This window comes from Salvelinus fontinalis, chromosome 31, assembly GCF_029448725.1.
Source record: "Salvelinus fontinalis isolate EN_2023a chromosome 31, ASM2944872v1, whole genome shotgun sequence".
Lineage (NCBI taxonomy): Eukaryota > Metazoa > Chordata > Actinopteri > Salmoniformes > Salmonidae > Salvelinus > Salvelinus fontinalis.
The window spans coordinates 31,201,733-31,226,260 of NC_074695.1; the positions used below are offsets into that span (position 1 = coordinate 31,201,733).

At 42.7% G+C, this 24,528-nt stretch overlaps 1 protein-coding gene across 2 annotated transcripts in view; it reads right to left on the bottom strand.

Annotated features, from left to right (window-relative positions):
* Positions 1 to 404: 404 nt before the first annotated feature.
* Positions 405 to 24,528, bottom strand: part of LOC129830039 (multiple epidermal growth factor-like domains protein 6) — a 140,423-nt gene continuing 116,299 nt past the window's right edge. For both annotated transcript variants that reach the window (XM_055892207.1, XM_055892206.1), the window contains exons 21-34: positions 23,967 to 24,095; positions 22,436 to 22,564; positions 16,118 to 16,246; positions 8,933 to 9,061; positions 8,554 to 8,682; positions 6,845 to 6,976; positions 6,455 to 6,583; positions 6,110 to 6,238; positions 5,856 to 5,984; positions 5,375 to 5,503; positions 5,154 to 5,282; positions 4,849 to 4,977; positions 4,489 to 4,617; positions 405 to 2,671 (exon numbers count right to left, since the gene is read on the bottom strand). In XM_055892207.1, coding sequence (XP_055748182.1) covers positions 2,595 to 2,671; positions 4,489 to 4,617; positions 4,849 to 4,977; positions 5,154 to 5,282; positions 5,375 to 5,503; positions 5,856 to 5,984; positions 6,110 to 6,238; positions 6,455 to 6,583; positions 6,845 to 6,976; positions 8,554 to 8,682; positions 8,933 to 9,061; positions 16,118 to 16,246; positions 22,436 to 22,564; positions 23,967 to 24,095 — 1,757 coding nt within the window. In that variant the 3' untranslated portion in view covers positions 405 to 2,594. The remainder of the gene's footprint in view (positions 2,672 to 4,488; positions 4,618 to 4,848; positions 4,978 to 5,153; positions 5,283 to 5,374; positions 5,504 to 5,855; positions 5,985 to 6,109; positions 6,239 to 6,454; positions 6,584 to 6,844; positions 6,977 to 8,553; positions 8,683 to 8,932; positions 9,062 to 16,117; positions 16,247 to 22,435; positions 22,565 to 23,966; positions 24,096 to 24,528) is intronic.

Here is a 24,528-nt window from a genome sequence, read left to right on the forward strand (position 1 = left end):
TTCTGCAGGAATGTAGAACACCTTGACTTCATATTGCATTTGACCATGCAGTTTGATCACATTGGCTGGCAATGACCAAGATTATCATTTTAATCCTTGTCCCATACCTGTATGTGCTTTAGCAAACTCTTGTGATTATTGCTCCCATACATACAGTCAGAGAGGTTTGCTAATGTACATACAGATCTGGAATCAGGCTAAGTAAATGTATAGCATCTGTAGAATAGTTGTACATGACTCCCCTCTGCTATCCCTGGCTCTATATAGGGCAGATGCAGCCTAAGGGCATTTGCGCTTAGACTGCATGAGATGATGAATATGAGCTTGAAAAGCAGTGGAATTCCTCTTTAAATACATTCTAAAGCTTTACTTTTGGTTTAAGTTATATTTTGCAGCGCACATACTACAATCCCAAAATTGCTTTATTGAAAACCGCAGCAATTTTCCCTCCATTTCGCTGAGGAGCTGTAACAATTCAGGATAAAGTGTGTTGGACTAGTAACCGAAAGGTTGCAAGATCGAGTCCACGAGCAGACAAGGAAAAAATCTGTCGTTCTACCCCTGAACAAGGCAGTTAACCCACTGTTCCTAGGCCGTCATTGAAAATAAGAATTTGTTCTTAACTGACTTGCCTAGTTAAATAAAGGTCAAATAAATTTTTTTTGAGTTTAAAGCATATGGACTAAAGCCTATTGACCTGTGTGCATGACTGTGCACATCCTCAATACTGGGTGCAGACTTTCTAAATACTGTAGAACATTTCATTCGGATGAACTTTATCCTGAATTGTTTCTTATCGTTAAATCAACTGTGTCATAGGAGTCTGTATAGTGCAACGGTGGCAGCAAAGAGAACAAATGGATCATGTGTGTGTAAACTATTGTTTTTGGAGAAGCCAATAAGCAGGACTACAACTTCAATGATATTACTCCAATGTACAACAAATTTTATGAATGAAAAGCAAATCTCCTCAATGTGAAAACCTCCTTCCAATGAGGTACTACCATATCGTGAGAGTATAAGTACAACATGATTGTATTGTAGACGTGAACACATTTACATACATGCAATGTACAGACAAATACACACAGTTAAGCATGGTACATGATTTTCAACAACTAAACTGCATTTTACAGTAAATAATGCCGCAAACCTCTGCATAACTTTGTCCTTTTTGGAATTTGACCCAGAGATGTCCTCTTATACAGGGCAAACTAGAAAAGTGTACCAGTGTCAGGTAACTCTTGAGTACCTTTTGAGAGTCAACCGCATAACATGAAGTGTAGCAGAGTCAACAGCATAAAAAAGTATAGAAGAGTCAACCCCATAAAAAAGTATAGAAGAGTCAACCCTGTAACGTGAAGAGTAGCAGAGTCAACCCTGTAACGTGAAGAGTAGCAGAGTCAACCCTGTAACGTGAAGAGTAGCAGAGTCAACCCTGTAACGTGAAGAGTAGCAGAGTCAACCCTGTAACGTGAAGAGTAGCAGAGTCAACCCTGTAACGTGAAGAGTAGCAGAGTCAACCCTGTAACGTGAAGAGTAGCAGAGTCAACCCTGTAACGTGAAGAGTAGCAGAGTCAACCCTGTAACGTGAAGAGTAGAAGAGTTAACCCTGTAACGTGAAGAGTAGCAGAGTCAACCCTGTAACGTGAAGAGTAGCAGAGTCAACCCTGTAACGTGAAGAGTAGCAGCGTCAATCCTGTAATGTGAAGAGTAGCAGAGTCAACCCTGTAACGTGAAGAGTAGCAGAGTCAACCCTGTAACGTGAAGAGTAGCAGAGTCAACCCTGTAACGTGAAGAGTAGCAGCGTCAACCCTGTAATGTCAAGAGTAGCAGAGTCAACCCTGTAACGTGAAGAGTAGCAGAGTCAACCCTGTAACGTGAAGAGTAGCAGTGTCAACCCTGTAATGTGAAGAGTAGCAGAGTGAACCCTGTAATGTGAAGCGTAGCAGAGTCAACCCTGTAACGTGAAGAGTAGCAGAGTCAACCCTGTAACGTGAAGAGTAGCAGAGTCAACCCTGTAACGTGAAGAGTAGCAGAGTCAACCCTGTAACGTGAAGAGTAGCAGAGTCAACCCTGTAACGTGAAGAGTAGCAGAGTCAACCCTGTAACGTGAAGAGTAGCAGAGTCAACCCTGTAACGTGAAGAGTAGCAGAGTCAACCCTGTAACGTGAAGAGTAGCAGGGTCAACCCTGTAACGTGAAGAGTAGCAGAGTCAACCCCGTAGCGTGAAGAGTAGGATAGTCAACCCCGTCAAGCAAAATGTAGCAGAGTCAACCCCGTAGCGTGAAGTGTAGCAGAATCAATCCTAGTGTGTTATGTGAACTCCATTGTCTCATCAATGGAGTGCGACTAGACAACTCTCCATAAATGGCATCTACCAGTTCATAGGTCCCGGCGCTGACACCAATAGAATGTCTCGGTACAAATTCTCTGTTGACACCTACTGGTATTTAGTTCATCAAGTCCATGCCATTGCACTCCCATCTCTGTATAAACAGTCTATTGTTTTGAGTGTGTCAGTTCAGTTTCGAGCTCTGTGACCTCTAGAGGTGACCAGTAAGCCCCAGTTGGGGGTCAGTCAGTAGGGGGTGCTATACTGGAACAGGAGTCTGTGAGTGCTTATTTTCTTGGTTTCTGTTGGGACTGCTGTGGAGACGTGAGGACCCTCCTGCAGACGAGAAGACAGAAAGAGAAGAAAGAGCGTTCTTTTCTTTAGACTGAATTCTTATGAAACAGCTTTCATTATCATTTTAGAAATGTCATCTTTTATTCATATACAGTAGTGGGAAAAGTACCCAATTGTCATACTTGAATAAAAGTAAAGATACCTAAGGATCGTACCCTATTTTTTAAATTTTCGCCTAAAATGACATACCCAAATCTAACTCCCTGTAGCTCAGGACCTGAAGCAAGGACATGCATAATCTTGATACCATTTGAAAGGAAAAACTTTGAAGTTTGTGGAAATATGACATTAATGTAGGAGAATATAACACATTAGATCTGGTAAAAGATAATACAATGAAATAAACATGCATTTTTTTCATCATCTTTGATATGCAAGAGAAAGGCCATAATGTATTATTGCAGTTTAGGCGTAATTTAGATTTTGGCCAATAGATGGCAGCAGTGGGTGTGCAAAGTTTCAGATTGATCTAGTGAAGCATGGCAATATTGGACAATATTTTGCATCAAGTCTTCCCAAATGTGCTGAATTGGTCAATTGATACATTTTCAAGTACATAACTATAGAGAACATACAAAAATGATATGGTAATACAACATTTAAGTTTACACACTCCCAGGAATGTCATACTAATCAGATTTGATTGGTTACATACACATGGTTGCAGATGTTACTGCGAGTGTGGCGAAATGCTTGTGCTTGCTTGCTTCTAGATCCGACAGTGCAGCAAAATATAACAATAAATAATACATTTTTTAAAACTAAATACTGCATAGTTTCCTAAGGACTAGAAGCGAGGTGACCCTCTCTTGCTTAGACTCCATGATGGATCATTAGCTTATACACTAACTTTCACACATCTAGATGACCGGGCGGGGTGGGGTGGGTGTAGAGCCAGAGACAGCAGGGACTCAAACTGTAGAATCCAGTTCCTACATTTGAATACAAAATTGTATTTTATCAATCAAAGATATGCTACATTTTATCTCTGGGACCCTCAGGATGACAAATCAGAGCAAGATTACTGAATGTAAGTACATTATTTACCTTCAGAGGTGAATGTATCAAACCAGTTGCAGTGATGTTTTTTGTTGTTGTGCACTCTCCTCAAACAATAGCATGATATTTTTCACAGTAATAGCTACTGTAAATTGGACAGTGCAGTTAGATTAACAAGAATTTAAGCTTTCTGCCCATAGAAGACATGTCTATGTCCTGGAAAATTTGCTGTTTCTTACAACTGTCACGCTAATCACATTAGCGCACGTTAGCTCAACCGTTCCGGTATAGAAACACCTATCCTGTCGAGGTTAACTACTTAAGTACTTTACACCACTGTTCATATATTGTTGTGCACTCTCCTCAAACAATAGCATGATATTTTTCACAGTAATAGCTACTGTAAATTGGACAGTGCAGTTAGATTAACAAGAATTTAAGCTTTCTGCCCATAGAAGACATGTCTATGTCCTGGAAAATTTGCTGTTTCTTACAACTGTCACGCTAATCACATTAGCGCACGTTAGCTTAACCGTTCCGGTATAGAAACACCTATCCTGTCGAGGTTAACTACTTAAGTACTTTACACCACTGTTCATATATTGTATTGCCATCTGCTTGCTTTTTATGTCCTTTATTTGTATTGTTTTATTGTAAAGTGTGTCCCAAGTTGATTTTTATCTTAAATGTCTCTGTACATGTGTGTTTTTGTATTACGCCATAATCAGTGGGATATTTATCCTTGTCATGCAGTCCTTAGTGTAGCATGCTCTGTACCGTCACCTTATTAATACACGTACCTTCCTGACAGGTAGGTCCTATCCAGCCCTGTAGACAAATGCAGCGGCCGTTCCGTGGATCACACCGTGCCCCGTTCCTACACTCACAGCTCTCAGAACAGTCCGGGCCGTAGTGGTTCACTGGACAATCTGGACACGACCCAGACAGCGAAACAAGAAGTACGACAACACTTTTAGATTGTAGTGTTGTTTGGCATGGTTGAATCCTTACATTGACTTTAAGTCTAACTGCATTGATGTTAATGGGAGACTAAGTGAACATTTGACTTAAGTGGAAGTTAGGAGTCACCCCATAGTCATTTGAAGAATGTTGATAAATCACACTACTTCAATATTAGATAAAAAGAAACAAACAACTACTTGTGTCACAGCGCGTTCCCATCTTCCCTGTGGGGCACAGACAGTGGCCAGTCATGGGGTCACATGGGGTGTCCCCCTCACAGTCACATGACTGGTTGCAGCCCACCCCGAAACGACGCTGCTCACACTCTGTAACAGGGAGCATTCATGGCACACATGGATATGAGAATGAAAAGTAATCCCCATCCTTCAGCATTGCAGGTAAAAGACTATGACTGGGGCATGTAACAGTCCCACTTTATCAGCAATTGTATCTACTAAATCTCAGCCTAATCCTTATTTCTGACTGTTAATCTGCTTTTCACCTTTCTCACAGTGGTATCCATGGTAACCAGTAGGGCAGAGACAGTGCCCTGTGCTTGGGTCACAGGGGGCGAGGCCTCGGCACTTACACTGGCGCTGACAGCGGTGGCCATAGAAACCAGCAGGGCAGGCTAGACAGAACATTAGAACATCAGACAGAATATTAGAACTTTAGAACATCAAACAGAACAACAGAACATCAGACTGAATGGCCCTGTCTCACCATGTTCACACAGGTGACCATAGTATCCCGGGTCACACTGGCACTCTCCCGTCACTCTGTCACACGTCCCGTTGTTATGACAATCACACCGCAGTTTGCAGTTGGCTCCGTAACTCCCTGATGGGCACTCTGAATGACCAAGCAACAGAAAACACATACAAAACCTTGTCATGGGTAAGCAATGGAATGGTGTCACGGGCTCATGATATCAGGGGCACTCAAATGGAGTCTTCACATCAATTCACAAAACAACACAACGAGGTAAATGTGAAATGTGAGCTGTTGACATGGTTGTCACGACAGGGGTTTAAATACTATTTGAAATAAATGAAATACTGTGTATGTGCTTGATTGAGCTTTCTGATGCAATTGAACCAATATAAATGTCTCTGCAAACATCACCTACCTGGCACTCCAGGTTGGATTAAGCAAATAAGCAAAGACATTGAAAGATTTAAAATAGTATGTATAGTCAGGTCACCTGTATCACAGCTGGGTCCGGTCCAGCCTAGTCCGCAGGTACAGCCTCCAGAGACCAGTTCACACACACCACCGTTACTGCAGTTACAGTGCTGACCACAGTCTTCCCCATACCAGCCCTGGGCACAACCTGACACACACACACACACACACACATACTATAGAATGTCAATAAAACTTGACGGGGTGGAATATTACATTGATTACACTCACAATGAGTGAGCAAGAATAAACAGAAATATGTGTGCGTGTTACCCTGTCTGCAGTCTTCTCCCCGCTGGCCCGCCTTGCACACACACCTGCCCGTCTCTGGGTCACTTCGTGCCCCCTCGCCACACAGGGCCACCCTGGCACAGTCCTGCCCATAGCGCCCTGATGGGCATGCTGGTAGAACCATAGGAAAAGATAGGGGAAAGAGAGGAGACCATACCAAATGTTATATGGTACTGATCAAAAATACATGCAATTATGCTTTTACTTTCTAATGTTGAACTAAATACTATGCACATATCAATGTATTATATGTAAATGTCCACTCTCCCCTCCTTCTGTCAATAGCCTATGGATATGCCCATTCCCCTGGCACACGTTGGTACTCACTGGTGTTGCAGTCTGCTCCAATGTACCCCGGTGGGCACTGACAGGTGCCCGTGGTGGTCTGGCACACACCGGCATTCAGACACTGGCATGGGCGTTCACAGTTTGGGCCATACCGTCCCATGTCACACTCTGTCGAGGCAAACACACACAGGACCTAGTTGTGGTAGTTATTATGGTTAAAACATTACCTACTGGTAAGAGCAACGGTTTCTTCTGATCAGCTGATGTCATAACTAGGGCCAAGAGTTTTTCCTGATCAGGTCACATTGTGGAAAAACTCCTGAACCTAACTATGACTATTGTAAGCTAACAAACTTTCAACAGTGGAATTCCTTTGTGACTTGGTTAAGGAAGGGTGTGTCTGTCTGTGTATGTGTGTGGGGTGGTTGCCTTGATCACAGTTGTTGCCATGGTAACCCGGGGCGCAGAAGCAGAGGCCGGTGACAGGGTGGCACAGCTGGTTGGTGCCAGAGCACTGGCACACTTGGTTACAGTTCAGCCCATACGTGCCAGGTTGGCATACTGGCAGAGAAACACACAACACACACATCAACTCCCATACAACAAAGGTACAGTGCATTCTGAAGTATTCAGAACACTTGACTTTTTCCACATTTTGTTACGTTACAGCCCTATTCTAAAATGGATTCAATAGTTTTTTTTCTTCTCATCAATCTACCTCACAATGACAATACAAAAACAGGTTTTTAGAAATATTAGTAAATTTATTAAAAATTAAGCACCGTTGGTAGTGATTACAGCCTTAAGTCTTATTGGGTATGACGCTACAAGCTTGGCACACCTGTATTTGGGGAGTTTCTCCCATTCTTCTCTGCAGATCCTTGTCAAGCTCTGTCAGGTTGGATGGGGAGCATCGTTGCACAGCTATTTTCAGGTCTCTCCAGAGATGTTCGATAGGGTTCAAGTCCAGGCTCCGGCTGGGCCACTCAATGACATTTAGAGACTTGTCCAGAAGCCACTTCTGCGTTGTCTTGGCTGTGTGCTTAGGGTCGTTGTCCTGTTGGAAGGTGAACCTTCACCCTAGTCTGAGGTCTTTAGCACTCTGGAGCAGGTTTTCATCAAGGATCTCTCTGTACTTTGATCCATTCTTCTTTGCCTCGATCCTGACTAGTCTCCCAGTCCCTGCCGCTGAACAACATCCCCACAGCATGATGCTGCCAACACCGTGCTTCTCCGTAGGGATGGTGCCATGTTTCCTCCAGAGTTCCGTTTTGGTTTCTTCAGACCAGAGAATCTTGTTTCTCCAAATCATGTCAAATCAATTGAATTTACCACAGGAGGTCTCCATTCAAGTTGTAGAAACATCTCTATAGAAACAAGATGCACCTGAGCTCAATTTCACAGCAAAGGATCTGAATACTTATGTAAATAACATATTTCTGTTTATATTTTTAATAAATGTGCAAACATTAAAAAAAAAACAGTTTTTGCTTTGTCATTTTGGGGTATTGTGTGTAGACTGATGAGGGAAAAAATCTATTTAGTCCATTTTAGAATAAGGCTGTAACGTAACAAAATGTGGAAAAGGTCAAGGGGTCTGAGTACTTTCCAAATGTTCTGTATACCTACTGTAGCTGGAAATAAGAAAACATGTATATTTACTATCATTTCATGCAGCACCACCATTACATACAATGCATATCTACCTCATAGGCCCTGTTCGAATACCTCAGAAATGTATCCTTCCTTCCTAATTTCCTTGAGGTTATCATAGATCTGCAATGGTTGGATTGTTGATGGTGAAAGCATACTAGATCTGTACTTACCTCAAGGAACTAAGGATACATTTCTGAACTATTCAAACATGGCCATAGCATTCTGTTCTCTATTACTCTATTCTCCTATCCCTCTGGCTCTAGCTTCTAGGCTAGAGCTCCCTCTAAAGGCACTTAATACACTATGACACACCATAATCTGTCACCAAACTAATGCTAACTTGTTAGGTGGCTAAACAGCTGATTTCTAATCATTGCATGTGTCATTGCAGAGTCTGTTATTTTGTTCAATGCAACACAAAACAAGAAAAACAGTACAATACACAACACATCACTATCCTTCAGCTTCCCCAAGTCACTCACTTTGCTCACAGCCATTGCCAGTGAATCCAGGGGGACAGCCACATTTGCCAGACACATGGTTACAGGAAGTGCCGTGGGGACAGTTACAGTAGCTCAGACAGTCATTCCCATAGGAGCCAGGTAAACAGGCTGTGGTGAACAGGGAAATGACATATGTTCAATGAGGTCAATGCATAGTCTATTGTGATATACAGTATATACAGGTCCTTGTAATAAATAGTTACTATACATTCATATTTTACTATATATCAGGACCAGTATTTATAAAGCGCCTCTGAGTAGGTTTGCTGATGTATGATCAGGTATCCCCTGTCCATGTAATCTTATTCATTATGATTTAAAAGGCGAGACTGATCCTAGATCAGCATTCTGGCCTTACCTCTGTCACACTTGGGTCCCCTCCAGCCAGGAGGACACAAACACACACCGCTGACTTGGTCACACACATCCCCATGGCTACATCGACACTGCTCCTCACACCCTGGGCCAAACAGGCCAGCCTCACACGCTGTTTAGGACACAAGTGCACAAAAAACAAAAACATGTTGAACTGCTGTCAAAATGCTTATGCTCCTCTGCACTGCTGCTTCTCATATTGAACCGCAAGACGTAGCTCTTACCCTTGGCTTGGAGACAAAAGCTTTCTATAGGCTACTACCACCATCACCATTATCAAAGACGATCTACTACGCTGTTGTTGCTGTTGGGATTAAGCATACACAAACACATTCACTGTTTAAAAATGTGAATTTTATTGATTGAAATAGTTAAAAAGCACCAGAAAGCAATGTACAGATAGCACACATCATTCTGCACAACATAGGCACAATGTATACAGGATACTTCGGGAAGATGCAGTTTAGGCATAGTTTGCTTATTGTCAAGACTATTCTGTCTATTCTGATGTCTCGGTGACGTCTTCCCAATGTGCAAACGCTCTCTGAACTACATATTAACTAAAGATTTTGATACGTCGGCCAAAGGTGTGCATGTTTACTGGGGTGATATAAAGACATTAGCATTGCAACAAAAAATACCTGTACTTAGGCGTTAGTATAGGCTAACACTTCAAAATAATAATAATAATAAAAAATTGAAAATATATATTTTCTAAAACAGTGCAAGAGAGTGCAAATAAATATAGTCCTAAACCTTTTTTAGATGGGGGAGGTGCACAGCCATACCCATCCGTAGTGGCAGCGGCACCACTAGCGCCGACTCTGAGTGCTGCCCCCAGTTCCAAGCAGGCCTAGGGTTTCTTTCGTGTCCCCCAAGCTATCTCTCCTGCAGCTTTTGTACCGGGGATCGAGAAGGGAGGCCTTTCACAAAAGTCCCTGTAGTTCCAGTGCTCTGTACTTGTCTTGCAATACACTGCCCATCTTCATTTTTATATTTCTTGTGAGCTTGGAGTCGTGGGGGTTTGGAGAGAGAATTTGTCCCATTAAAAGTTGAAGAATGGGCTTAACTGACGATGCTGTCACATAAGTCTTCCCAGGGGGACTTCAGAGACCAATTACTCGAGATGTGGTGATCAGTCAGGCTCATGTACGGGGTCATGGTTGCACTAGACCACATATCTGTTGTGAGAGAGAAATTGGGTATGTCCCTGTTCTTGGAGAATTTCTTCCATCACTTTCTCATACAAATTGGGAACAGCTGTTTGGAAAAAGTATCTCCTCGACGGTAACTGTTTGTCAAGTTCCTGCAGCATTTCTTTAAATGCTGGCTTTTCAACTGTACCAAAAAGCACCATCTCCATGACCAGTGTCGATTTTAGTATGTCAATCTTGGTGGGGCAAACTCAACATTATTTGTGGGGATGCATGCCAGCAAAGGCACTAGACAACACATCTCATTTACTGCCTTTTTAAAAAACATAACTGATATGGCTGACTTGCTTAAACAAATGTGGTTTCTACTGACAATTGAGACGTACAAACTATGGCATAAGGGAACAATGAGCGGATAAGAGGCAATCCGTAATTTTGATAAAGACATTAATGAGCGAGCTAAGATGGACGTAGTCAGTGTAACTATTTGTTCGGCACTTTTTAAATGTACTGCGACAGAATTCAGAACATGGGCAGTTCTTACAGTATTTTCCCTGTTCACCAACTCAGAACCGCAGGATAAAAAGAGGGCATATAAACAGACAATGAAAGCTCTTACAATATTAAATGATGACATTTCTCTAAAACAGGCTTTAGGCTACATGTGCACCATCAAGTCAGAACAGAAGACTAAGTTCTGAGAAGGAAAGAGACCAAATTATTAGGGTGAGGCACATGGGCTACTAACATCTTACTACACAACATACACTTAGTATTACTTTCTTAGCTACAGTGTACGTATCCCCCTGGCATCTTGCATCACTTATGCAGCAGCATACAAGACATTTTCTGGACTCACATTTGTGGCGCGGCGGTCCTTCATGTGGGCAAGTATTGTCATCTTTGTCATCAAAGTCTGTAATTCTTTGGATTGATGGTGCTTTCAAGACAACTGGGAACTCAGAAAAACACAAGTTGAATCATGACGTCAGTGATCTTCAGGTTGGAGCTCTAGAAAGAGGCCAGAGTTCCCGACATGGAATTCCGAGTTGGAAGACGTTGAAAACGTATTTTCCCAGTCGGAGCTTTTTTCCGAGTTCCCTGTTGTTTTGAACTCACTGAAGTCTGAGATTTCCGAGTTCCGAGTTTTCAGTTGTTTTGACCGTGGCAGAAGTCATTCTGGCTTGACAGCATGGCCAATGTATTCAACCTTGTCTGACCCATGGTGTTGCATGTGAATGTTTATATTTTTAAGCTTGGAAAAGATACCATTAAACCCAGACTTCGACCACACACACTCTCCACCGAATAGCAGGCAGGGGAAGCCAAATAGGGATTGCTTTGCAATGCTTGCAGTTAGCCACTGATTCCTAACAAACCACTCATTGTTGAATTTGCGATTTCAAACTTGTGTAATGTTGATGTCCAATGGCCGATGAGCACCGATACGTTTCATCTATAATTTCTCTTCATATGACAAGGATTAGATTGTCAACTTGATTCATGATGATGACTGCCTGTCTAGCTTGCTAACTAAGATTTTGAAAGTATGATGGTGACATGTCCAATCAAAGCTATGATATAACTTAGATATAACGTGATTTGATGTCATTTTATCTGTGCCCAATTACCTTGAGCCTTCTTGGATGGGCACTTCTAATGTAAATATACGGCAGCACCCAAGGGGGCTTGAACGTTCAATCAATCAATCAATCAATCAATAACATTTAGTTATAAAGCCCTTTTTACTTCAGCCGATGTCACAAAGTGCTGTACAGAAACCCAGCCTAAAACCACAAACAGCAAGCAATGCAGATGTAAAAGCACGGTGGCTAGGAAAAACTGCCTAGAAAGACAGGAATCTAGGAAGAAACCTAGAGAGGAACCAGGCTCTGAGGTGTGGCCAATCCTCTTCTGGCTGTGCCGGGTGGAGATTATAACAGTACATGGCCAAGATGTTCAAACGTTCATAGATGACCAGCAGGGTCAAGCTCTCCCTGTAGATTTTGCGGTGACGTAGTGTCCCCATGAGTGACAGAACACTGAGCCAATCACGGGGCAACACGAGAAGATTGCCAACCCCTACGCTCTGTATTTTCCGCTGGCTGCCCCTCCACCAAAGAAAGCACTGAGCTAGGCTGAAACACCTGCATTTTGGAGATGCCTTTCTCAAGAAAGCAGAATGCAAAAAAAGAGACCATGTTTGTTTGCGGCTTTATTAACAATACGTATTTTTTTTACATTGTTTGCAAATTGATATGTGACACGTATTAATTCCCAAAACACATGCAAAACATGACAACTATTTTTCTTCACCCCCTTTTTCTCCCAAATTTTGTGAATCCGACCTTGTCTCATCGCTGCAACTCCCCAAAGGGCTCGGGAGAGGCGAAGGTCGGTTCATACGTCCTCCGAAACATGACCCACCTGAACGAAAATATAAACGCACCATGTAAAGAACAGTGCAAACTGGCTCTAAACAGAGGCGACTCCGGGATGCTGGCCTTCTAGGTAGAGCTGCAAAGTTCTAGGCAGAGTTGCAAAGAAAAAGCCATATCTCAGACTGGCCAATAGAAATAAAAAATTAAGATGGGGAAAAGAACACAGACACTGAACAGAGGAACTCTGCCTAGAAGGCCAGCATCCCGGAGTCGCCTCTTCACTGTTGACGTTGAGACCTGTGTTTTGCGGGTACTATTTCATGAAACTACCAGTTGAGGACTTGTGAGTCTTCTGTTTCTCAAACTAGACACTCTAATGTACTTGTCCTCTTACTCAGTTGTGCACCGGGGCCTCCCACTCTTTCTATTCTGGTTAGAGCCAGTTTGCGCTGTTCTGTGAAGGGAGTAGTACACAGCGCTGTACGAGATCTTCAGTTTCTTGGCAATTTCTCGCATGGAACAGCCTTCATCTCTCTGAACAAGAATAGACTGATGAGTTTCAGAAGAAAGTACTTTGTTTCTGGCCATTTTGAGCCTGTAATCGAACCCACAAATGCTGATGCTCCAGATACTCAACTACTCTAAAGAAGGCCAGTTTTATTGCTTCTTTAATCAGAACAACAGTTTTCAGCTGTACTAACATAATTGCAAAGGGGTTTTTAATGCTCAATTAGCCTTTTAAAATTATCAACTTGGATTAGCTAACACAACGTGCCATTGGAACACAAGAGTGATGGCTGCTGATAATGGGCCTCTGTACGCCTATGTAGATATTCCATAAAAAATCTGCCGTTTCCAGCTACAATAGTCATTTACAACATTAACCATGTCTACACTGTATTTCAATTTGATGTTATTTTAATGGACAAAAAAATGCTTTTCTTTCAAAACAAGGACATTTCTAAGTACACCAAACTTTTAAACGGTAGTGTATATAAAATAAATAAATATTTATATAAAATAAGCATCAGCTTGCTCCGACGGGCATCTGTAGTGCCGCCAGTTGGGAGAAGTGTGACGAGGCAGTGTGAGGCTCACCCGCTGGAGGAGTGTGGCTGCTTGCTGACTAAAAGCGGCCTGTAGTGGGAACCCCGCCTGTCTAGTCGATAGGCAGCTCTGCTGTCATACCACAGCCCTAGAATTTGGAGGAGTACTCATTGCTAACTGGAAATATCACATTGGCTAATTCATTTGGGGCTAATTTGCCACCTGAGAAAGTGGTTAGCTAGAGTGCTAACTCTAAATAATATTGCTGTTAGCAAAGCCATGTAATTTATGTCTACAGTACCAATTCAGTTTGGACACACCTACACATTCCATGAGTTTTCTTTATTTTTTACTATTTTCTATAGTGAAGACATCAAAACTATGAAATGACACATATGGAATCATGTAGTAACCAAAAAAGTGATAAACAAATCAAAATATATTTTCTATTTTGAGAATCTTCAAAGTAGCCATCTTTGCCTTCAAGTGCAGGTTCCGCATTTTTTGGGGGGGGGGGTGGGGGGTGGAGGTGAGGAGCAAGATTATTTAAGATACTTTCTGAAGAGGTAGGTGTTCGGGAAGATGGGCAGGGACTCTGCTGTCTTAGCTTCAGGGGGAAGCTGGTTCCACCATTGTGGTGCCAGGACAGAGAAGAGCTTAAACTGGGCTGAGAAGGATCTACACTCCCATATGGGTGGGAAAGTCAAGAGACCTGAGATGGCAGAACGGAGTACTTGGATTGGGGTGTAGGGTTTGGCATAGCCTGAAGGTAGGTGCAGTTCTTCTTGCTGTTCTGTAGGTAAGCACCATGGTCAAAACATGATTGCATTTTGAAATGTTGTGCAACAAGAGAGTGAAAGTACATAGGCTACAACACAGCAAGCAGGAACTCTGTGGAGTCCAGATGACTGACTGACCAGTGGGCCAGGTGTAAATGGTTTGAGGCCACCAACCAGTATGAATAAAAAAGAAGCCATCCACCCTTGATGGGTGGTTAGCAGGACAATATAATCTTGCTGAGATGAGAACAAGAGAAGTCTTGAGGGTGAGATAAATAACAGAGTAATTACAATTGAGCAATGTAGTGCTCACTGGAGTGATAGATATTCAGATGAGGATATGTAGGTAGAAATACTGGTGTGCAAAAGAGCAGAAAACAACAAAAAACAAATATGGGGAGGAGGTAGGCAGTTGGTTGGATGGGCCATTTACAGATGGGCTGTGGGCTGTGTACAACTGCAGCGTTGGTAAGCTAGATCCAGATTCTGCAGCTCTTTCAGAACATCAGCCGTCTGGATTTGGGTGAAGGAGAAGGTGGGGGGGGGGGGGGGCTTGGGCTAGTTGCTGCGAGGGATGCAGAGCTGTTGGCTGGTGTTGAGGTAGCCAGGTGGAAACCGTGGCCAGCCGTAGAGAAATGCTTATTGAAATTCTCGATTATCGTGGATTTATCGGTGGCGACACTGTTTCCTAGCCTCAGTGCAGTGGGCAGCTGGGAGGAGGTGCTATTATTCTCCATGGACTTGACAGTGTCCCAAAACTTTTTGGAATTAGTGCTTCAGGATGCAAATTTCTGTTTGAAAAGTTAGCCTTTGCTTTCCTAACTGACTGTGTATATCGGTTCCTGACTTCCCTGAAAAGTTGCATTTTGCAGGGACTATTCGAAGCTAGTGCAATGCGCCACAGGATGTTTTTGTGCTGGTCAAGGGTAGTCAAGTCTGGAGTTAATGAACAGTCCAGTAGGCATCAACTGTGTAGCCGAGTGAGCATAGGGTCCGATAAGCGGCAATGGACCAAACAGGGACCCGCTCGGCCTTCGTCACTACGCTAGGCAAGCGGGAGACACGGCGCTCAGAGAGTTAGCGGGCCAGGGCTAGTAGCTGGGTCCTCACCGACATCAACGACGCAGAGGCCGGTTGAGAGCACATCGGCCGATATACGTCAGCAGACCAGTTGTGATGGATCGGCGGGGCTCCGTGTCTCAGGGTCCAGGCCAATTGGCAAGAGAGGTATTGTAGTTGGTGTACTTCAGTTGCTAGCCGGGGGAATGGGCCAGCTCCAGGCTAACTGGTGCTTTCTTCTGGACAAGGGCGTTAGCCACGATAGCCACTCGGTAGCAGCTAGCTAGCTGCGATGATCTGGTGTAATGGTCCAGAGCTTGCGGCAGGAATCCGGTGATGTAGTGGGGGGGGGAAGCAGTCCGATATGCTCAGGGCAGATATTATCCGGGCTATCCGGGCTAAAGCGGCTGGTGTCTGTGCTAAAGGTAAAGACTGCTAGCAGTGGCTAACAATGACTAAATAGCGAGTAGCTAATTAGCTAGCTAGCTTCTGATGGAGGTTCCAGTTATAAGGTCTAAAGAAAATAGCAGATTCGTACCACGTAGGGTGAGACGGGTTGCAGGAAGGTATATTTACTTCGAAAATGGAAAAAGATATTGAAATATATACAGAAAAATTTGAAGAAAAAAAAGAAAATCTGAATATTTACATGGGACAAAACACGGAACAAAAACAAACACATCTTGCTGCTACGCCATCTTGGAGAATGTCATTTTACGGTAACATGGTTATGATTCTTATTCCTTACCTGTCTGACAGTGCTGTCCTACCCAGCCTGGGCCACAGCTGCACTCTCCAATGCGACGGTCACACACACCGCCATTCAAACACTCACAGGGCTGAGCACAGTCCACCCCAAACCAGCCATGGGCACACTCTGGGGACAGAGAGAGAGACAGGAAGAATTCCTCATTAATAAAGTTTTGTCACAAGAATGTTAACTTAGTTACCATGGAAACGTATTGTGACACTGAAGCATATGACTGCAGGAGACAGTTGTTCCAGAAGTTGAAGAAAAATCTAGGTAAATATTACTTGTGTAGAGAATTTTTTTATTGTCAGTCATTTCCAAACAAGCTATACATTTCTTGAATTTGTGGTAGAATTTAGATTTATATATATATTTGATGTATTTAGTGTAAACTATATGCTAGCTGTAATACTAGCCAAATTATGCTAAACAGTATGTCATTTTTCTCCAAAAACAGTAGAAGCATAATTTCCATCAGTCATTTTCATCACAAACTTAACTGTGGTGGAAATTACAGAAGGTGGTGGAAATGACAAAAATCCATTATGTTATTACTTTTAACTTTTTTTATTAAACTTTAGGCTTATTTAATCATATTTTAAATTCCTTTAATCTAGAAAATGCTCCAAAGTGTGCACAATTGGAAAACTTAAGTAGTATCTTTCTTTGTTTTTAGAAGATTCCACATAACAGCACAGAGGTCACAGACATAGAAACAAAATAAAAAACGATTATTTACGAACATCTGCAAAAAGACAGGGAGAGATACTGTAAGAAACAACAGAAGGGAGAAGTGAAATCTATCTCTGAGCTTACAAAGCGAGAACAAAGAAGCAAGAGATGGCAATGGAAATGCAACCAATGGAATAGAAGACAGACTTTAAAGAGAACAGTTGCAATTGCGACCTACCTATCAGGTAACACAACACCTTATTCACCAGAAGACTTGCAGCCAGAACATGAGGCCATCATACCAGCCCCTAACTTACCTGTCCTGATGCACACCCTGATACCCCTTCCTCATCATCTGCAACAGGAATGAGAAGTTGAATACTTGATGGAAGGAAAAAGGTTGGAAGAGGTTGCTAAAAAACAGAGATCTTTGCATAAAAGCTTAACGGAAAACTGGGAAATATAAAAACAGGTATGATCAACTGATGAAGAAAATGGAGAGACGATATTCCCAAAAACGAAGACAAAACAGAAAATGAGGGGAACTCCGAAGAACTTGAAAAGGATTTTATTGTTTCAAAATGCCATCATTGCAGAGTTAAAGCAAAAGTATCAAAAAAGGTGCTGTGCCAAGGACAAACAAGTGGCTTCAAAAACGCTCAGAGGCATCATCCGGAGAAAGTATGGCCTGGTCAAAGACACAAACAGAGAATTCGGATTTTGAGCAAAAAAAATGAGCGCAAATGAAAACAGGCCAACGAGTCTTCAATACTACAGGAAAAAGCAGTGTAACATAATTAGCACTGCCACAGAAGAGAAAATCACTAGATTCTATGAACGTGATGTCAACAGTACAGCAACAACAGGGAAAAAGAACACACAAGAAAGAAAAGCAGAAGCGCGTCTTGAATGGCACCATTCAGAACCTTTATCAGAATTTTAAGAGGGAATATTCAGAGATTAAAATGTCCTTCTATGAATTCCGCAAAAGACGTCCTTTTTGGGTTGTCAAGCCAACAGTCCAGGATAGGGACACATGTCTCTGCAAAACCCACGGCAACCTCCAGTTCATGGCGGACAAACTACAGATCAGCTGCAGCAACAATGAGAACCTAATTGAGTCTTTGTGCTGTGAGATCCTGAAGAAAGAGTGCATGTACACAGAGTGCTGCCTTTGCCAAGCGAAAGAGCTTAAAACATCTGACTTTGATGCTGGTGAGCAGACATGGTGGTTTGAGTGGAAAAACAAAGCTGAAGAGAGAGAAAAGGAAAAACAAATAGGGAAACATGGATAAGTTCACTTTACATTTGACAGTTAAAGAAAAGGTGTGTGGCACACTGCATATTCTACTGTAGGACTTCTCCAAAAGATTGAAAGAGAAGTTGGGGAAACACGTGTACAGTCGTGGCCAAAAGTTTTGAGAACGACACAAATATACATTTTCACAAAGTCTGCTGCCTCAGTTTGTATGATGGCAATTTGCATATACTCCAGAATGTTATGAAGAGTGATCAGATGAATTGCAATTAATTGCAAAGTCCCCCTTTGCCATGCAAATGAACCGAATCCCCCCAAAACATTTCCACTGCATTTCAGCCCTGCCACAAAAGGACCAGCTGACATCATGTCAGTGATTCTCTCGTTAACACACGTGTGAGTGTTGACGAGGACAAGTCTGGAGATCACTCTGTCATGCTGATTGAGTTCGAATAACAGCCTGGAAGCTTCAAAAGGAGTGTGGTGCTTGGAATCATTGTTCTTCTTTTGTCAATCATGGTTACCTGCAAGGAAACACGTGCCATCATCATTGCTTTGCACAAAAAGGGCTTCACAGGCAAGGATATTGCTGCCAGTAAGATTGCACCTAAATCAACCATTTATCGAATCATCAAGAACTTCAAGGAGAGCGTTTCAATTGTTGTGAAGAAGGCTTCAGGGCACCCAAGAAAGTCCAGCAAGTGCCAGGACCATCTCCTAAAGTTGATTCAGCTGCGGAATCGGGGCACCATCAGTACAGATCTTGCTCAGGAATGGCAGCAGGCAGGTGTTAGTGCATCTGCATGCACAGTGAGGCGAAGACTTTTGGAGGATGGCCTGGTGTCAAAAAGGGCAGCAAAGAAGACACTTCTCTCCAGGAAAAACATCAGGGACAGACTGATATTCTGCAAAAGGTACAGGGATTGGACTGCTGAGGTCTTGGGTAAAGTCATTTTCTCTGATGAATCCCCTTTCCGATTGTTTGTGACATCCGGAAAAAAGCTTGTCCGGAGAAGACAAGGTGAGCGCTACCATCAGTCCTGTGTCATGCCAACAGTAAAGCTTCCTGAGACCATTTATGTGTGGCGTTGCTTCTCAGCCAAGGGAGTGGGCTCACTCACAATTTGCCCAAGAACACAGCCATGAATAAAGAATGGTACCAACACATCCTCCAAGAGCAACTTCTCCCAACCATCCAGGAACAGTTTGGTGACAAACAATGCATTTTCCAGCATGATGGAGCACCTTGCCATAAGGCAAAAGTGATAACTAAGTGGCTCGGGGAACAAAACCTCGATATTTTGGCTCCATGGCCAGGAAACTCCCCAGACCTTAATCCCATTGAGAATTTGTGGTCAATCCTCAAGAGGCGGGTGGACAAACAAAAACCCACAAATTCTGACAAACCCCAAGCATTGATTATTATGCAAGAATGGGCTGCCATCAGTCAGGATGTGGCCCAGAAGTTAATTGACAGCATGCCAGGGCGGATTGTAGAGGTCTTGAAAAAGAAGGGTCAGCACTGCAAATATTGACTCTTTGCATCAACTTCATGTAATTGTCAATAAAAGCCTTTGACACTTATGAAATGCTTGTAATTATACTTCAGATTTCCATAGTAACATCTGACAAAAATATCTAAAGACACTGAAGCAGCAAACTGTGGAAATTAATATTTGTGTCATTCTCAAAACTTTTGGCCACAACTGTACAACATTCAACACCAATACTCCAGACTGAGAGAATTAAAAGACAATCTGCGGAAAGAGATCAACGTGCATATTGACTTTGCAGAGAACTCAGGGCGCAACTTTCACTGGGGACTGGGGGGACATGCCCCCCCACATTCTGAAATTGCATTCCCCCCAGTTTTATCATTGGAATGTGATACAATATGAGGCAATGGTGTTGTAGCTATATGTTACTCATATTGATGTTACACAGGAAACGGAAACCAACGGAAACCAATTGTTACTTACCTTATAGCCAGCAGCATACCACCCTGCATACCACTGCTGGCTTGCTTCTGAAGCTAAGCAGGGTTGGTCCTGGTCAGTCCCTGGATGGGAGACCAGATGCTGCTGGAAGTGGTGTTGGAGGGCCAGTAGGAGGCACTCTTTCCTCTGGTCTAAAAAATATCCCAATGCCCCAGGGCAGTGATTGGGGACACTGCCCTGTGTAGGGTGCCGTCTTTCAGATGGGACGTTAAACGGGTGTCCTGACTCTCTGGGGTCATTAAAGATCCCATGGCACTTATCGTAAGAGTAGGGGTGTTAACCCCGGTGTCCTGGCTAAATTCCCAATCTGGCCCTCAAACCATCATGGTCACCTAATAATCCCCAGTTTACAATTGGCTCATTCATCCCCCTCCTCTCCCCTGTAACTATTCCCCAGGTCGTTGCTGCAAATGAGAATGTGTTCTCAGTCAACTTACCTGGTAAAGTAAATAAAATTCATGTGCTGGTTGACAACATGCCAAGTAAAGTTTGCTTAACTATATATCTTTGTTTGTCGTGACTACAACACAAAGCATATTGAAACAGGTGTACTTTAGGACCATGCAGACGCAGTCGGGTAGGCTGTTTGGAGTGTTTATCCGACTGGGTAAAACAAATTATAATAATTACCCTACTTCTAAAAACAAAGTTGCGCATCTGAGAGAACTACTTGTGTAAATACACCAGTGAAATCCAGGCAGTTCACTTTGGTGATTCTCACAAGCAGGTGACCCTCCACACCTGTGTTGGGTATACCACAAATGATACAGTTTCACTTTGCTCCTTGAGCTTTTCTATGCAGATGACCCCTCTGCAATCTGGGCTCATGAAGAAGTGAACAAGTCCCCATGTAACAAAAGAACTCCAGGAGGACAAGGTCGTTGATTCAGCTGCCTTGAGGAGGTGATGTTCGATGTATTAGATTCTTTATTCTGTATAACTGCATAAACTGATCTTTGTGACCAATCTGGCCGTAATGTAAAGTTTTGAAAGAACACGTCACACACAAGAGGCAATGATGAGAGAGCTGTACTGGTACACATCTAAGCAACTTCTATGGTCAAACACGGGGGTTGAATGCCAACATTAAAGATTAAGAGGAGAATGAGAAGATTAGATCCTGGTAAGAGCATGTTTTATCTGGAGCAGTTTGCTCCTCTCAAGTTGTGAGGTGTTAGACTATTTCATGTCACAGACCTGCATGGTTTGGCATCAACATTCTCAGTGCCAAAACTTGTTTTATTCTGTTTAAGGCAGTCGGTAGTTTACATTTTTCCCCACAGCCCGTTGGTAAGAAATGACACAACAAATGATATGGTTTCTCTCTTTTGCTTCCTCCATAACCCACTTCCCTTGTTATGTAAAGCCTACTTACAGAAAATGTATTTGTATATCACACCACTTGACTTGGAAGCCATTCAATACATAATAAAAAAGGTTGACATGCTGAATGCACCGAGGTGTCTGTTTTAAACTACTAGCACACAGCTCGGACACCTATGCTCACCATTTTTCAAATGTATTAAAATGTAAAAAAAGGAAATATCACGTAACAAATTGTGGAAAAAGGGAAGGAGTCTGAATACTTTCCGAATGCACTGTAAGTGCTCAGGTAAGAACTGTGAATTGACCTTTAATGGCTCACATCTACACTACCACAACCTTTTGTGATTGGAAGAACCACTTGTTGCAGCCATTGCTCGAAAATGTGCTCAGATACAGTACAATGGGAGGGGCAGGGGCACATACAGGAGGTTGAAGTCATCTATTAAGGACTTATTATTTGGTGTCTGCATGGTATACATAGTTGTAACTCGGTCTAGCCAGCACATATAGTGGACTGATCAGCGAATCACCCTGAAAATAAATGATATAAATCTTAACGACAGTGATTTTGGAATATCACATGATCCGTTTGAAGTGAATTATTCATCCAAAAAGTTGTTACTCGCCTAATAACGTAATTAACCACAGGATAGCACACCAACTTATTACAGTGGGAAAAAGATCACATTATCTGTTCGACATGTTTATTAGCCTACATTATCTGACAACTTATTACATTACCCTGTTAAAAAGTTATTGCATTATGACAAGTTATAACGTAATCTGCTACTGCATTATAGGGATACTGTGAGATTCTGGCATTTACCGCCCCTGTAGACTTTCAGTAATTGCGCAAACGCAAACCGCTAACTTCCTTCATACGGAACGGAGACATACAAATGGTATCCACGATTTCATCTGACTTTAGGTAAGTAGAACAAAGGACTTAAATGCCAGAATCTCGCAATATCCCGTTAACTGCTGTAGAGGGCCTAAGTGCATTGGAACTCTCCCAACCCCCCTTCTTCCCAATTTGGTCCTGGAAGTTGATCCACCACTTACCCAGTTCGCAGGCTGCCCCAGTCCATCCGCTGGAGCACGAGCAGCGCCCAGAGAACTGATCACACACCCCTCCGTTGTGACACAGGCAGTGATGATGGCAGTCTTGTCCATAAAAGCCTTCTACACATTCTGAAAGAAAGATACACATCGCTGTAAACAGAAGCTAGATTCCACCATATTTCAAACATACACAAGTCCATTCCATTTTGATCCATAAAGTGGAGTGAAAAAGTTGAGTGCACACTTCAGGGGACAGGGAAGATAATCAAAGTGCTGCCACTGTATTGTATGTATAGTCTGTTCTATTTCAACCCTTTATGGGGAGTGAATGACTGCACACATTAGGGAGAAGGGTAGAGAATCAGGGTGCAGCCACTGTCCTGTATGTATAGTCTTTGGAAAGGGAGGGAATGTTACCATTACTTATCATCAAGGACGTTCATTATTTCTTCAAGGAAATGTACAGATGTGGAGGCTTGAATAGCAGCTAAATATAGCCTGCTTTTCAAATGTACTTTCCAATTTTGTAGGCAAAATAATTCTCTGTTACGCAGGCACACATTGATATTGATATTTTAAGTAGAAATTGTCCACCAGAATGGAATTTTAAAAGCCTGTTATATTAAATGAAGTGCCTTTTTAACAAACACCACATGAAAAATCCAATATATCAGATTTTGAATATGAATCAAGACGTGCTAAAGTGACAAAATTCTCACAACTTCTACGAAGACTAACTCACTTAACCCCAAACTTTTGACAAGTATTCCCCATCATTGTAAAGCCGTAGTTATTTTTGTTGCTTTGAAAAAGTCATTTCTGAATGTAACAGTATAACTTTAGACCGTCCCCTCGCAAACCAGGGACGCTCTGCACACATCAACAACAGTCACCCACGAAGCGTCGTTACCCATCGCTCCACAAAATCCGCAGCCCTTGCAGAGCAAGGGGAACCACTACTTCAAGGTCTCAAAGTGAGTGACGTAACCGATTGAAACGCTATCAGCGAGCACCACGCTAACTAGCTAGCCATTTCACATCCGTTACATGAAGAATATAATTTATTTTCATGTGATAAGTGATTCATTTCCATCTCATTTTAAGACCAACCTCGTTATAAAAACTGAACTCTCGTTTAATATGGTGAAACTATTCCTATTTTTTTTTTCTTTTTTCGAAAGAAACATTGAAAACATAACAGTAAACTCATAGTGTAAAAACAGGTGAGCTAGTTCTACTTTTTTGGCAATTTTCTGGGGTTTTATGGTGGAAAACGGCTGATTTAAGATGCAATGTCAAACCTGTTACAGTCAACTCTGTTACTTGAATTGGGACTTAACTGGCAGTTAATATTATTTTATTTTTATACCACACACACACACACACACACACACACACACACACACACACACACACACACACACACACACACACACACACACACACACACACACACACACACACACACACACACACACACACACACACACACACACACACACACACACACACACACACACACACACAGTACCTTTCTCACAGCTGGGGCCGATCCACCCTGGCGTACACTGGCACTGCCCACTCACAGGGTCACAGGTGGCATTATTACGGCATTCACAGGTGTGTTCACACCCACGGCCAAACCACCCTGCCTGGCATGCTACCACAGGAACAAGGCACAGAAAGTTAGAAAACAGCCATAACATACTGTAACTGTGACAGTTGTGTGCCATGCTCGGCTCTCCACACAACACAGGCACACACACACAGGCACACACACACGCACACACACAGGCACACACACATGCACACACACACACACACACACACACAGGCGCTGGCACACAAACACACAAACACACACACAGGCAGGCACACACACAGGTACACACACACGCACACACACAGGCACATTCTTTGTGGGCCCTCCTCAGACTTACCATTAGACAACCAAATCTTACTAAGGGCCCCCAAAAGGCCAGAGTCGGCTCTAGGCAGGGGCCTCAGACTGGCCTATACCTGGGGCCTCCAATTCACTAAGTATGGCCCTCCTGGCACCCGATTACCAGTTAGAACTGAAAAATGACTATGTT